This window comes from Centrocercus urophasianus, unplaced genomic scaffold (assembly GCF_019232065.1).
Source record: "Centrocercus urophasianus isolate 14NV4802_14NV808 unplaced genomic scaffold, USGS_Curo_1.0 seq_17, whole genome shotgun sequence".
Classification (NCBI taxonomy): Eukaryota; Metazoa; Chordata; class Aves; order Galliformes; family Phasianidae; genus Centrocercus; species Centrocercus urophasianus.
Window position 1 is genome coordinate 16,956,352 of NW_024884722.1, and position 14,105 is coordinate 16,970,456.

General features: G+C 40.1%; 1 protein-coding gene across 7 annotated transcripts in view; it reads right to left on the reverse strand.

The window, feature by feature from the left end:
• Positions 1 to 14,105, reverse strand: part of WDFY4 (WDFY family member 4) — a 127,763-nt gene that overhangs the window by 88,107 nt on the left and 25,551 nt on the right. For all 7 annotated transcript variants that reach the window (XM_042818027.1, XM_042818026.1, XM_042818029.1 and 4 more), the window contains exons 13-18: positions 13,486 to 14,096; positions 10,261 to 10,354; positions 2,382 to 2,596; positions 1,489 to 1,601; positions 597 to 798; positions 238 to 314 (exon numbers count right to left, since the gene is read on the reverse strand). In XM_042818027.1, the coding sequence (XP_042673961.1) occupies positions 238 to 314; positions 597 to 798; positions 1,489 to 1,601; positions 2,382 to 2,596; positions 10,261 to 10,354; positions 13,486 to 14,096 (1,312 nt within the window). The remainder of the gene's footprint in view (positions 1 to 237; positions 315 to 596; positions 799 to 1,488; positions 1,602 to 2,381; positions 2,597 to 10,260; positions 10,355 to 13,485; positions 14,097 to 14,105) is intronic.

The following is a 14,105-nucleotide window of genomic DNA, read 5'->3' on the forward strand; positions in this document are numbered from 1 at the left end:
GTTACTTGTTTACATAATAGCTACATTTAAATTTACACTGCTGAAGTTAATGTCAACAGGTAACACTGTTAAGCTGCATGTAAAGTCTAATGTTGGAGAGCCAAGCTCTACAGCTGCTCAAAGACGTACTGAGGCATACATGCAAGTGTATTAAAGCACACAGTTTATTTGCTACCTTTAATGTGCCAGAAAAATCAGTGTTTTCAGAAATCTGTAGGTGAAGTAGAAAGTACTTACACATGCCAATTCCACCTGAAACAGATTGCTCAGCACTTGGGCCCAATACAGTGGCTAAAGTAGGAAGGTATAAGCACCTACAAAGGCAAGCAAATACTCATTCGTCAGAGAAATGGAAAGTCATCCCTAAAGGGCAGTGTCTTACTGCTGCAGAGTCAAGATAGCAAGGCAGACTCCATCCTGTCAGCAATAATTTGATATACTTTCTCTAGGCCAAATACACTGGCAAACTCCCTGCAAGTAAGGCAGATAAAGGGCATAAAGGAATAACTAAGATGAGAGATCTGACTAGTAGTGTTCCGAATAAGGTCTTGGGAAGAGTGCAAAGCAGCTAATGAGGAAAACAACAGCAGCAATACCCATATCCTTCCATGGACATGTCAAACTCCACAAACGATGGAGCCAGAGCAGTGCTGTGTAGCTGTAAGTTCCGTGGTGATGTCATGGAGATGAGACTCATTGCAGTCTGGAGCGCCAATGCAGATCCCCTTGACACCCAAGATGACTTGATGAAAGGCACAGCTGTCTGAAGAGCAGTTTTACTGTCTGCTGCCACTTCCTCTGCAGATACAAGACCAAAGTCATAGTCAGACCAATAACTGCAATTCTTCTACCGTATTCAGTCCGCCACTCCTATGATCTAGCACTACATGAGGCATTAACTTTTTAAGTGATACAGCCTCAGCAGTCTGCAGAAATTCTCAACAGCAGACCAAAGTATAGCACTGAAAGAATTCCAAAATGGCAGATTGGCAAGATGGATGAGTTTGCAAAAGTGATAAACAGTCAAGGTTTCTCTCCATGTCTTCAGGCAGCTCTGAACTCCATTTCCAATAAAAGGTTCCTGGGCTTTTTTGTTCCATTTTCCCTCACCCTTAGAAAAGTAACAGCACCATAACAAATGTTTACAATCAACATATAGGAGAAGATCTAAAAAAAATGACTGCAAAGAATTTAAGTCTCAAATCTGCAACATGCTATATTGGGTATCTTAAGCATGAGAAGAGCAAAGTTCTACCATGGTAGCTTTCCATATGAAAAACGTGAGAATAGTTAAAAGACTGAGATAGCAACCAGACCGTATGAGCAGGCAGACTGCTAAAATATCCTAGGGATTAAAAAAAACCAGCTCTTATTCACATGTTTAACTGTTTCCAGCTATTGCTCATTCCACTAACAATTTTCTGTCATTATACAGACATCTATAATCCAGCTACGTTATCAGTAATAGGCTGTTCATTGAGTGCTTACCTTCATTCAAACCTGCTTTAGATGAAACACTCTCCTGACATGAAAGGACCTCAGTACTCTTTGTGTTAGGTCGGGAAGATACTGACAAAGAACCTCCCAAACAAAGAAACTGTCTGAAAAACAAAACAAAAAAAGAAAAATACAATACAGTTTTGGGAGTAATAGCAACCATGCAATTAAAACTCAAGTCAAGAGATAACAATTTTCTGATTGGAAACAAAATTTTAAAGTTAAATAAAACAGAAGGAATGCTTTCTATTTTATCATCAGAAATACATTTAGGCTTATATTTTCCATTTCAAAGTTTTCCTATTGGAAAAAAAAATTCAAGGTTTCAATTTTTTAAGTAATGCTGTTTTATCACTACTAATTTGCCTTCCCCCTTCCCCCCTAACGTCCGCCCCCTCAAAATCTATCCTTAAAAAAGAAATTTTGGTTCCATTTTTTATTAAGACAAATGCACTACACACCTGCACTCTGATCTCTATCAGGTATTTCATGGCAAGAATTCTTCTCTAGAAGAATTTAAGGAAAAAGCACATCCTCAACATAGAAATAAAATTTCACTTTTTATTTCTGCGTCTATCATTAACATTGAGCTGTACCAAGTGAATCACTTAAACTCTTCAGGAAATAGCTTCTTCGTACCAGGGCAGAATAATCCTAAATAATTCTAGTTGTTTTACAATTACTTAGTTATTATTCATGAATGGCTTTATAACCCTTGCAGAGATGGTGCATGAGACTGAAGACTTATACCAGCTTCAGTAATTCATTTAGTCATATATCCTGTCTTGATGAATTAGGTGTAATATGGAGTTTCCAGCTATCACAGACTTTACAAAAATATGCACCACTACAGCAAATTCATTCAATTAAAAACAATGTGATACCTTAACACATCTGGCTCAATAGATTGTGAGGCAAGCTTCTCAAAAACTCTTGTGAGGGGCAGATGCAGTGGATGACTCTCATTGCGAAATGCATCCTGGCAGGAAGTTATGATAGTGCTCAGCAAGCCAGATCCACACATCACTTGACGGCTCTTCTCTGATTTCACCAGGGACTGTATATGATCAGCCACAGCACGTTGGATTTCCTGAGAAATCTGGAAGACAGATCTGAGGTCAGTGATCAGGAACTAAAAACTGTACATGACAAGCGAACTTCATTTTGCAATTGCTATGCGTAGAAATCTGGCCCCTCAAAAGAACCCTTAAAGCCAGAGTCTCACGTGCAACCATATGGCGGTTCTATAAAACTGCCTGAGCAGTCTGGATATATCCACATCTGAGTAACTGCTCAGCTATCTGCAGTTAAGTTCCTGTCACACCACAGTAGTAACAAAAGAATGACAGATCACCTCTCACGCAAAAGAAGGAAACATTTATGGAAGGTTATTAGACATAAGTTTCAACACCAATACAGTTACTCAGAATGTACTTAACATGAGGAGTCACACTGACATGATCTGTGTTCTGAAAGAACTGTTGTTTAAACAAAACAGAATAAAGCAAAGCCCTTAAGCACTTAGTGGTTTTGCTGAACTGATGTTTTACTTCTTCACTGCTTCTTAATGATCTTAAAGAAGCATCTGAATTCTCGTAAATTATCTTTAGAACAATTTTCTGCCACTTAAGAATGAAGCCTACCCTGTTGACCAAACTAGATTTCTCTCAAAAGTAATAGTGCACTATATTTAAACAAATCTTTTTATTCTTCTTCATCCTCAAGATTTCTTTGGCTTTGATACACTCTTCACTACACTCTTGGGATCAAGAAAGCCAAGGTGCAGGTGGAACTGAACTTGGCAAGGGATGTGAAAAAAACAATAGGAAGACTTCCTACAGGTACATTGGCCAAAGAGACAGGCCAAAGCAAGTGTATCTCCTTTGGTAAATGTAAAAAAGAAAACTTGCTTCAACAGACAAAGAGAAAGCTGAGGTACTGAAGTAGTAAGTACTGAAGAACAGGCCCTGGAACGGGCTGCCCAGGGAGGTTGTGGATGCCCCGTCCTTGGACGTGTTTAAGGCCAGGTTGGACGGGGTCCTGGGCAACCTGATCTGAATGTGTATGTTTGATGGCCCTGCTAGGCAGGGGGGTTGGAACTACATGATCCTTGAGGTCCCTTCCAACCTGGGTGATTCTGTGATTCTGTGAATGAGTTCTTTGCCTCAGTCTTCGCTAGAGGCCAGGATTCCACTTCGCACATCCCTGAGCCCTGCATCCATAAACCTCTAGGTGGGGACCAGGGTGGTAAATCCCCCCTCTCCCCCCCTCCCCCTTGCTGTGAGAATAGAGCAGGTGTGAGACCTTCTCATGAGACTGATTGTGTACAAGCCTATGGGGCCAGATGGCATGCATCCCAGGGTTCTGAAGGAACTGGCTGAGGTGGTTGCTGAGCCGCTCTCCATCATATTTGAAAAGTCATGGCTGTCAGGCGAGATCCTGGATAACTGGAGGAAAGGTCATGTCACTCCAATTTATGAGAAAGGGAGCAAGAGGACCCCAAGAACTACAGACTGGTGAGTCTCACCTCTGTGCCTGGGAAGATCATGGAACAGATCATCCAGGATAACATGCTTGATCACATGAGGATAGAGCATGTGATCTGAGACAGCCAGCACAGCTTCACCAGAGGAAGATCATGCCTGACCAATCTGGTGGCCTTCGATGATGGAGTGATGGCATTGGTCACCTTTCCCTTGTCCACCAATGTCATTTTCCTGGACTTGAGCAAGGCCTTTGACATGGTCCCCCACCACATCCTTATCTATAAATTGGAGGGACGTGGATTTGATGGGTGGGCCACTCAATGGATAAGAAACTGGTTGAAAGGCCGCAGACAGAGGGTAGTCATCAATGGCTCTATGCCCAGGGGGAGGCGGGTAACGAGCAGCACCCCCCAGGGGTCTGTCCTGGGACCAGTTCTCTTTAACATCTTTGTCAATGACATCGATGACAGAATCAAGGGCACCCTCAACAAGTTTGCTGACAACACCAAGCTGAGTGGTATGGTTGACACAGTTAAAGGAAGGGATGCCACTCAGAGGACCTTGAGAAACTAGAAAGGTGAGCCCAGGTGAACCTGATGAGGTTCAACACAGCAAAGTGCAGAGTTTTGCACTTGGGCCAGAGGAATCCCAGGCATTCATACAGACTGGAAGGAGCAGTCCTCGAGAGCAGCCCTCAGAGGAGGACCTGGGGGTCTTGATGGATGAAAAAACTTAACATGAGCCAGCAGTGTGCCCTTGTGGCTCAGAAGGCAAATGGTATCCTGGGTCCAGCAAAGGAGGTGCGGCCAGCAGGGACAGGGAAGTGATTGTCCCCCTCTACTCTGCTTTTGCAAGGCCCCATCTGGAGTACTGTATCCAAGTATGGAGCCCCCAGTACAAGAAAGACAGGGAGCTGTTGGAGAGGGTCCAGAGGAGGGCCATGAGGATGATCAGGGGAGTGGAGCACCTCCCCTATGAAGACAAGCTGAGGGAGCTGGGCTTGTTCAGCCTGGAGAAAAGAAGGCTGTGGGGTGACCTCATTGCAGCCATTCAATACCCAAAGGGAGCCTACAAACAGAAGGGGAATCAAGTCTTTGAAAGGGTTGACAACTGCAGGATGAGGGGAAATGGTTTTAAGTTGAGGGAGGGGAGATTTAGGTTGAATGTCAGGGGAAATTATTTACAGAGAGAATGGTGAGGTGCTGGAACAGGCTGCCCAGAGAGGCTGTTGATGCCCCATCCCTGGAGATGTTCAAGGCCAGGTTGGATGGGGCTCTGGGCAGCCTGGTCTAGTATTAAATGGAGAGGTTGGTGGCCCTGCATGTGGCAGGGGGGTTGGAGATTCATGGTCATTGAAGTCCCTTCCAACCCTGGCCATTCTGTGATTCTAGAAAAGATACATAAACTTTAAAAAACAAAGACTACTGGTGGTGGCAGGCACAGACATTATGATATTTGGATTTGATTTTATAACTCAAATGAAAAGAAACTTCACTGGATTTTGAACAAACTAGTTTAAGTGTAAAGTGTGATTCATCTCTTTTGTATACAGGCCCTATTTGGAGAGCTAAAAACCAAATACAGGACAAATAAAGTTCACAGGAAGGTTTTTTTAAGAGTACCCAGCAACCAAAAGCCTTAATTGCAACACCTATGCAATAAAACTTCTACTTACATTTTCATAAACACAACTGGCTTTTATACCTGAGATTTTTTTCAGAAAAACCTTCTCTCCCATCTCAGAACATTCATTCCTAGTGAAACAAGTTCCAGCGTGCTTCCAAATAAATATAGAAATCTCCCATTAGAACAAACTTACATCATTGTTCTTCAAAAAAGAGAGGAACTTATTCCTACTGTGAGTATTGAAACCTCAGAATCTTTTTGGAACATTTAATTGGAACATAATTTCACACCACGTTTTTACTGGATGAAGGAAAAACTCTGGGTACAGAAAGCCACGAGAGCATAAAGATACGCATCTTGGCTAAGTGAAAATACTGGATTACTCCAAAATAAAGCCAATAAAACCATATTGACATAGAAAAATATTGATCATTTTCATAAACTTAGTCAATACTGGCATTGCCTTGTTTTGAATAAAATGTGCTATTTATAAGGAAGTAAATGCCAGTAAAATGAGATTTTAGTGGAAATATTAATGATGGACAGAAAATAAGGCTGTTTCTGTACACATGAATTGATTTTCCTAACACGTATTACCTGCACCATGAATCAAGATATTGAAGGTGCAATTAGAATGCAGTTGGGCTCATAGCTCTACTTCAGATTAGTGTTAAAAGGTCAAAATGTCAACTAGGAATTTGCCCAGATTGTTTAAGTAGTTCCCAGATTTTTGCTCCTAAGAACCTATAGTTTCAAAATTGGTAGCTGTTTTTAAATCACTGTTACTCCATTTGATAATGATTATGCGATGTAGAAAGTGATTAAGAACTTTGAATCTTCAGTAATGAGGATTAATTTCATAAGGGTTTTCAATTTTCTAATGTTTAAGAACAATATTCAGTAATTGAGTGTGCATTTGGAAAAAGAAAATACTTTTCAAACTCAGAGAACATTTCACTTGAAAAGCTATCAGCCCTTCGCAGAAAATTAGAATTAATTTTCTAACATAGATTGCAATTACCTGGCAAAGAAATCAAGGCATCGAAAGTAATGTTCTCAAAAACTCAGAGTTTTTATATCATGCTTTCAAAAGAAGAAGTGAACATCCAGGAGTTTAGAAACCATTGAATGTAGTTTGGCTCTACTTCTGAAAAATCAGTTGTGTTTTACTCTTTAAAATATGTGTAATTAAAAAATCACTCAAAAATTAGTCATAGCTAAAATTCCCGATGCGCAGTTCCCAGCCACAAGCCAAACCCATCCTGTTAGAAAGGACTTCCTGATTATTCTCACTGACTGGTCTTAAAGTTTACTTTGCTAACAATCTGTATAACTTCACCTTAGAAGCTTACAGCATAACTGGTGTTCATGTCCTCCTCGCAGATAAACAAAAAAAAAAACCAGTACTATGAACTACATACTACTGCATACATAAACTAATTCTACTTTTCCAGCAGGATAGATACAACTAGGTCCATCTTAACTGTACCACAGAAGTTCTCTCTGTCACAATTTCATCTTCCATATTAGTAGAACTCAAAAGAAGCCACAGAGCTTTCCTTCTTTGAATACCGGGTCTGCCACCTACTACAAAAAAAAGAAAAACCACCTGGTTTTATACATTTGAAGTTAGCTAACAGAACGTTTTTGTAATATTAAGAATTCCTTTGTTAATTCTGGTACTTAGTTATTGAAGCACGCAATAGTGCCATCATTAGTGAATAAGCAGCATGATAAGAAAAGAATCTTCTATGTGATCGAACTACATGAAGTTCAGTGGGAACTGGCACATGAATCCCATGCAAAAATAAGACCAAAACCTCTGAACATCTACATCAATGACTGTCCTCTTAGGAATTTAAAGGTTCCTAAGCAGTGTTTCATATCCATATAACATCTTGATGATTTTATCATATCTAGAAATTGCAGCAATATCTGTCCTTGACTTCTAGTTTTCTTTCAGACAGTCAGAAGTTTATCTGCAACACAGTCTGTTTCATTTTCAATTATTTCTTCTACGCCAACATACTCAATGTTGCTTTAGCCCATTACTGCTTGGGTCTGACTTTGGCAGGAAATAGATATTATATCAGAATCAAAGCTGATACTTTTTATAAAGTTCCATTAACATCTCTCTAAAAGCAGGGCTTTCTCATTGCCGTTCTGCTGAAAACAAAAGATTCACACTTGATCTGACCCTATTCTGATTATTTTTCAGGGCAACTCCTTAGAAGGTCTATCATAGCACTAAAAACAAGCTTTGAGACATGAGCTACCCTATCTGTTCTTCACCACTGCTCCTTAAAAATACATGTTATTTGACTATTTGACTCAGCATTAAACTCAGTGCAAGAAGCCTCCTTGGATTTTTTAAAAGAAAGTTTTCATTAAGAAAGCTCTATCCACAAAGAAATTAATTCATCTCTCATAACTTTCAAACTAGAAGAAAAAAAAGAAATAGCACCATATTTATTACTGAGGAAAACTCCAGGGGAAATTCCTTCATTTTCTACCCAGTTTCTCCTCCTTCATTAAGTCACTTAATTCCTCTTGTTGGATCAGATCTTGCCTGACTTGCATTTTCCAAGAAGGACTTCATTCCTTAAGTGTTTGTGTAGTGGCATACATTAAAAGTAAAGGTATTTAAGTTTAGTATTTTGTGTCACTACCTGGTAGCATCATCCAGTTGCCCAAATAAGACACAAGGTTCCATTCATTCACTCAACATCCTTGAACAGAATTAGTCACCAAGAAGTGTCGGTAAAACTTCCTCCATCCTTTTTTGTGGTTCATTTGATGAATAAAATTTCAAGATGTGTTAAATTCTATCAAGTCCACTGAGCATAACAGTAATCCCATTCTACCTGAGGCAATTCTATTCACAACAGCAATACTAAACAAGAACTATCAGTAAGAATTTCTTATTAGCTAAGAAAAAAAGAACAAGAAATAAAAAAATGAACACATTTAAACACAAGATTGAAATTGCCTGAATTTGTGCTCTATACTTCCATATTTTTAAGAACACTGCCATCTACTGAGGGTCTCACAAGCTCAGCCACAGAACCAGCAGTTAGTTGCAAGCCCACCTAGCATAGCTGTGGATGAACAGTCTGGTTTTATTTCAGTTTCTCTGCATATACATTAACTATTCAGATACTTAAAAGACAGAAGATTGTAATGTAGGCAAGTTACTTGCTCTGATTCCCTGTGTGTATGGGAAGCCTGACAAAGCAAAGGGAGTCTAAGTTACGCTGTAAGTTTATGGACTGATAGATCAAAAGGGTCAGATTGTTCTGGCTGCTGGATATATTAGCAACTTTTCAACAATTGTCAGTTGGCTAGTTCAGTTTATTCTTTGCTACCATTCATCTGATTTTATAGAAGATATCAAAGCCCAGCTTACTCAGGATTACAAACAAAAGCCACATAGGAAAGATACCAAGGCACAGGTAAAATTGTTGATTGTTCTGAAAGAAATTTTGGCTACTGTTTTGCAGATGGGAAATGTAGTATACAAAAAATACGGTTAAACAAAGTCCCTGGGATTAAAAGGAATATAAGTGATGAAGATATTGAATAATTACTAGTGTTTGCATTGCTAGTGTACTCAAATATCAATCTCTCAAACAGATGTAGCCAATGCAGTTTGCGCTTGGGAGTTTGTGGTGTCTCAGGGTCAGGCAGTTTTAGCTACAACCATAATAAATAAGAGTGCTTTTCACAAAGGTGCTCCAGAACCCCTTCATCTCCACACTAAAAATGTCATGCTTGCACACTGCTTCAGCAGATTTTCTCAGAATGAAAAGAAAGGTGAAATGTGCACAATGAGAGTGCTTGAAATGGAGACAAGGATGGCTGTCTGTATTTAAGTAGCTTCTGTGCCTGGGTACATTGAGTGTGTATAGTGCACCCACAAGTGTCTGTGTTCTTTTATCATTGTGAGGAATCGCAACGTGGTTCCTGAATACAGACACTCCATTAAGTGAGGGCAGTGGCAGAAATGTTCACACATGCAATTTAGACAGCTAAACAGAGCCTTAAATATTTAACTAATTATAATTTATTGAAAGGAAGAGTAGTAATTTTTGTCAGTTAGTGGCCAGCTCAACCAACCATCAGAACCACTATGCCTATTTTGTAATGGAGCCTAGAGGACAGAGGTAAGCTGTTTAGAACAGCTTCACCATTATACCAGAAACAAAATTAAAAGTAACATTCACCAGCCCCATTCCCATTTCTCTACTTGAGCATAGAAATGGAGTGGTTTTTCTTATTTCCTACATTTTTTCCTCACTCACACCTTGAGGAAATGCGACCTCACTTTGGAAAGTGGAATTATTCTCTCCCCACCTTGTTCCTTGGGTACAACTCCACATTTTATAGTAAAAAGAGGACTAACATCTTACTCTTGCCTTTGCACTATCCTGGATCCCAGATCAACACACTGCATCAGATAGGTGTGAGTTCTTAGTCAAACCAATATCCATGAAATTTTAATTGTTCTTATCTGGCCTAACAATGGAATTCTATACTACTACTGCCAGAACTCCACAGTAAATTCTACTCTCTTCTAATGTGGAAATATTAATTAAATCTCAAAAATGCAGCAAGAGAGGAGTAGCAGACAGCCTATATGGCTCATACTCACCTGAGAGTGTCCCTCTCTGTACAACTTAGGCAGCAGCCTCACCATAACACAGACGGCACCTGGATTTACAATGACGCAGTCCCTCATTTCCCACCTGCAGGAAAAATCGTGTAAGACTTAACATTACCATTAACAGCATCAAAGAGAGTTTGTCCAATGTTCCAGCAGAGTACAGCTTAAAATTGCCTGGCAGTAACAAGGCTCAGGCTCAGCATTCTTAGCAGTAACTAGTCCAGGCATCACAGGTTCAGCAGGATGAGAGAATTATTTCTGGGTGCACCTCTGAATTGGAGTTGTGATGCACTCTCTCAGAAACACCTGCTCCAAATAGATTGAGAGGAAAGCAACGAAAGAACTAACAGACAACAACAAAAACAACTAACAGACAAAATTAGGCAGAAAAAATGTGTCACAATGTACTTTAGAAGCAGTATAAAGAGTTTAAGGAAAAGAACAGGTGTTAAAGTTTTGGACAGGAGATATAAAGGAGGATCAAATGTCATTATCAACACTTGTTATTCTAAATGTCTTAGAACAGCAAGTAACATGTAACACTGCCACACAGTGTCAAACAACTCGTACTGCACCCTCAAGAAATAGAACTTCAAAAGCAATAGCTCATTTGCTGTATTTTCCGCCCCCTCTAGCAAAGTCATTTTCAGCTTAAGCCTGCTGCAATCAAACTCCCCAAAGCCTGCAATTTATCCAGCTCTAACACTGAAGTAAATTGCCAGGCAGCATGTACAGTTCTAACAAAAAGCAATTTTTCTGAAGACTTGATCATTGAAGAAATGCAGTTACGTCTGAATCCCATCATTCCTTTTAAACATGAATTTTTTTTCTGGTATGCCACATAGCAAATGTAAAATGTGACCTATCAAATCATAAGCATCAGACAACAAGAAAGTAAGATCACCTTTTGAAAAAAATCAATAAAATCACTAAATAGTTAAGTCTTTGTCATGGTTTTCTTACTTTTGAACACTGTCTGGTAGGCTTAGCACTATTTTGAACACAGAACAAAAGAGGAAAATCCAGAGCCAGACCAGTACCAAACTCATTCTGTCAGCACTCACTCCCTCAAGAGTATTAGATCATTTAAACAGTCTTATCTCTGTCCTTCTCTGCAGTTTTCTGGGATGCCTTCTGTATGGGAATGCTGAGTCACGGCCTGAACCTCTGATCGATCACCTGAGGCGAGCCATGAGTCAGCCAGAGGAGCACAGGTGAAGGCAATTCACCTGTGCTGCCAGAAGGGGTGGAGCCAGGCTCCACTCCTCCTAGACCTATTTAAGAGCTGGCTACCAGAGGGGAAGGATCTCTTCTGGAGATCACCCCTCTTGGTGTCTTCTGGTGAGCTCAGCCGAAGGGTAAGCTCTTCCACTAATTCTCTTTTGTGATCGTTGTTTACTTTGCCTAATTCTCTTGATTATATTGTAATTATAACATCTTGATATCTATTGGTTATACAATTATATTGTAATTATAACATCTTGATTATACACCTTCATTTGCTGGCTTTTATCAGTAGAAAAGCTGTCTCCATTTACCAACTCCTCGCTCCTACAAATATCCCAGTCTCAGGGTTATCCAATCAGCCAACTAATCCAACCAACTACTCCCTTTACCCCTACACTACTGGTGTACTCCCATATTAAAGAGATGTAGCCAATGTAGTCTGTGCTTGTGAGTTTGTGGTGCCTCAGGTTCAGGTAGTTTTAGCTAGTAGATAGATTCTACTACTACATAATAGATCACTACTGCTGCATGGATCCCAAATACACTCTGCACTAGTCATTACTTAAAAGACAAGACAGCATGGGGCTAAAATGAAAAGCTACAAAGTGCCATTAACACAGTTAATCCACCCAACAGCAGCTGCAGCAGCCATTCTGCTGGGGTGGGCATGAGAAGCACCTTCCCTCCTAAAGTATGGTCAGCCTTACTCACATAGCTTCCAGCAAGAAGTCTCAAATCACCAGGATCAAAAGGAAAAACAGAAGATGGTTCAAACATTAACACAAGAGCAGGAACACAGAGAGCCATTTTCCAGATGGAAATTTAAGGGTGATTTCCCATTACCCAGCAGTTTGTTGCACAGTGTAAGGGTTATGAATATTATCTGGTATAAATGCTAGTTTTCCCGTGTATGAGACACAGGCTCTTAGAACTACCACATCACATCCTTATCCCCCTCTTCAAGGCATGTTAAACCCATGTCACAGGACAGGGCTTTGCAGACCACCAACACTGACTGCACTCAAGTTCCTCCTTTCAATTTGCATAGTTCCCTGCTGAAGGTTTCAGGAGGAAGTGAGTGCGGACTACAGCTGGGAGGAAGCTGCTTTAGGGGAACTACAGGCTTGCAGGAGCTCTGAGAATGTGATCTCTTGGTTTTATTTTCAAAAAAGTTACTACTGGAGAAGTATACATTCTGTACGTCATGAGAATTGAGAATACATTTGACCTTGTTTGTATATAGTGATGAGCAGGGAATAGTTTAAAACAAAGGTTGAAGGAATCACACATTGCAAACACTGAACTTAACTTCTTTTAACCTGGAGTTCCAATCAGAAACATTTTTGAGAAAAGGACTGCAGACATAGGAAGGGGTTTAAGGTCTCAAAAAAAGAAAAAAAAATTCAGAAATGATTCATAGCTGAAAGCTGCACTGATTTCTGATATAGCCTTTCCTTACTGCCATACTCCATTAAATCAGTAATGCTCATGACCATTCTTTTTTCATTTTTCTGTCCTGTACAGGTAGGTGAATTGGCACATGCACATGGGGGCGCACATGAATAGGGGAGCATTTAAAACAATTTAAAAGCTTCTGTTTTTATCAGACGACTGGAAACATCTCTCCATATCATTAAAAAAAGCCAAAATCAATTGGAGAATGTTCAAACAGATTAAATGCTAGCTTCAAGTCTCAACAACCCTTTCCTCAGAATCCAGTCCTGCTCACACTGCATATGCCAAATCCTTCAGCACTAACTGCATAACTCTCAGCCTTTTGCATCCCACTACACCACTAAACATTAATGCTTACCATTATTTAACCTTTCAAAAATATGATTTCTGATGTCCTGGGACATCAGACCTTTGGGTCTGTATGACCAAATTGTTTGTTCTAGGGAAATCTTGTCACACCTTGCCTTTTAACTACCATATAAATTGCAGATTCTAGTCTTATTATATTGCCTGTAGTAAATCAGAACTTACTTCTCTTCAAAGTTTCCCCATAACCTATAAGCAGAGGCACATAATTCACTGACTGGTCTTTCAGAAAAAGTAGGATGTTCCCCTTGAGCTTGAGTTCCTTCCTGATCATCTCTTGATGCCTCACCCATCTCTAACTTTATTTCCTTGAAGTAATTCTCCAGATGGAGGGTTCCTTTGATCATATGATCGAGAAAACTCAGAATCCATATGCAGTTCTTCAGCCATGCTGGGAAAGGTTCTGAAGAACAGAAAGCTGCATCCAAGAATTCTGCAAATGTCCTTGTCTTCTCAAGGCTCAGAGGGATGTGCCATTCTCTGTGTGTCCAGAAGCAGCCAAGTGACTCAAGATCCTCTGCCATCTTTTCAAAGAGGCCATTCCTCTGAAAGAAGTTGCTGTTTACAGGGTCCAAGTGCAGAGCTGCTGTTATCCCCTGAAGCGTACAGAAAACAAGCTCCAGTATGCAACTCTGCTCAACTGTTGCCCACAGCCCACATGGAGGATCCTGCAAAGCACCTTCCATGTCTGAGAGAAGAGACAGGAGTCCATTGAATCCACTGCAAGTTCTGAACGCTGAATGACTTTTGGGACTGTTCAGTATTCTTAAGAGTGACTATAAACA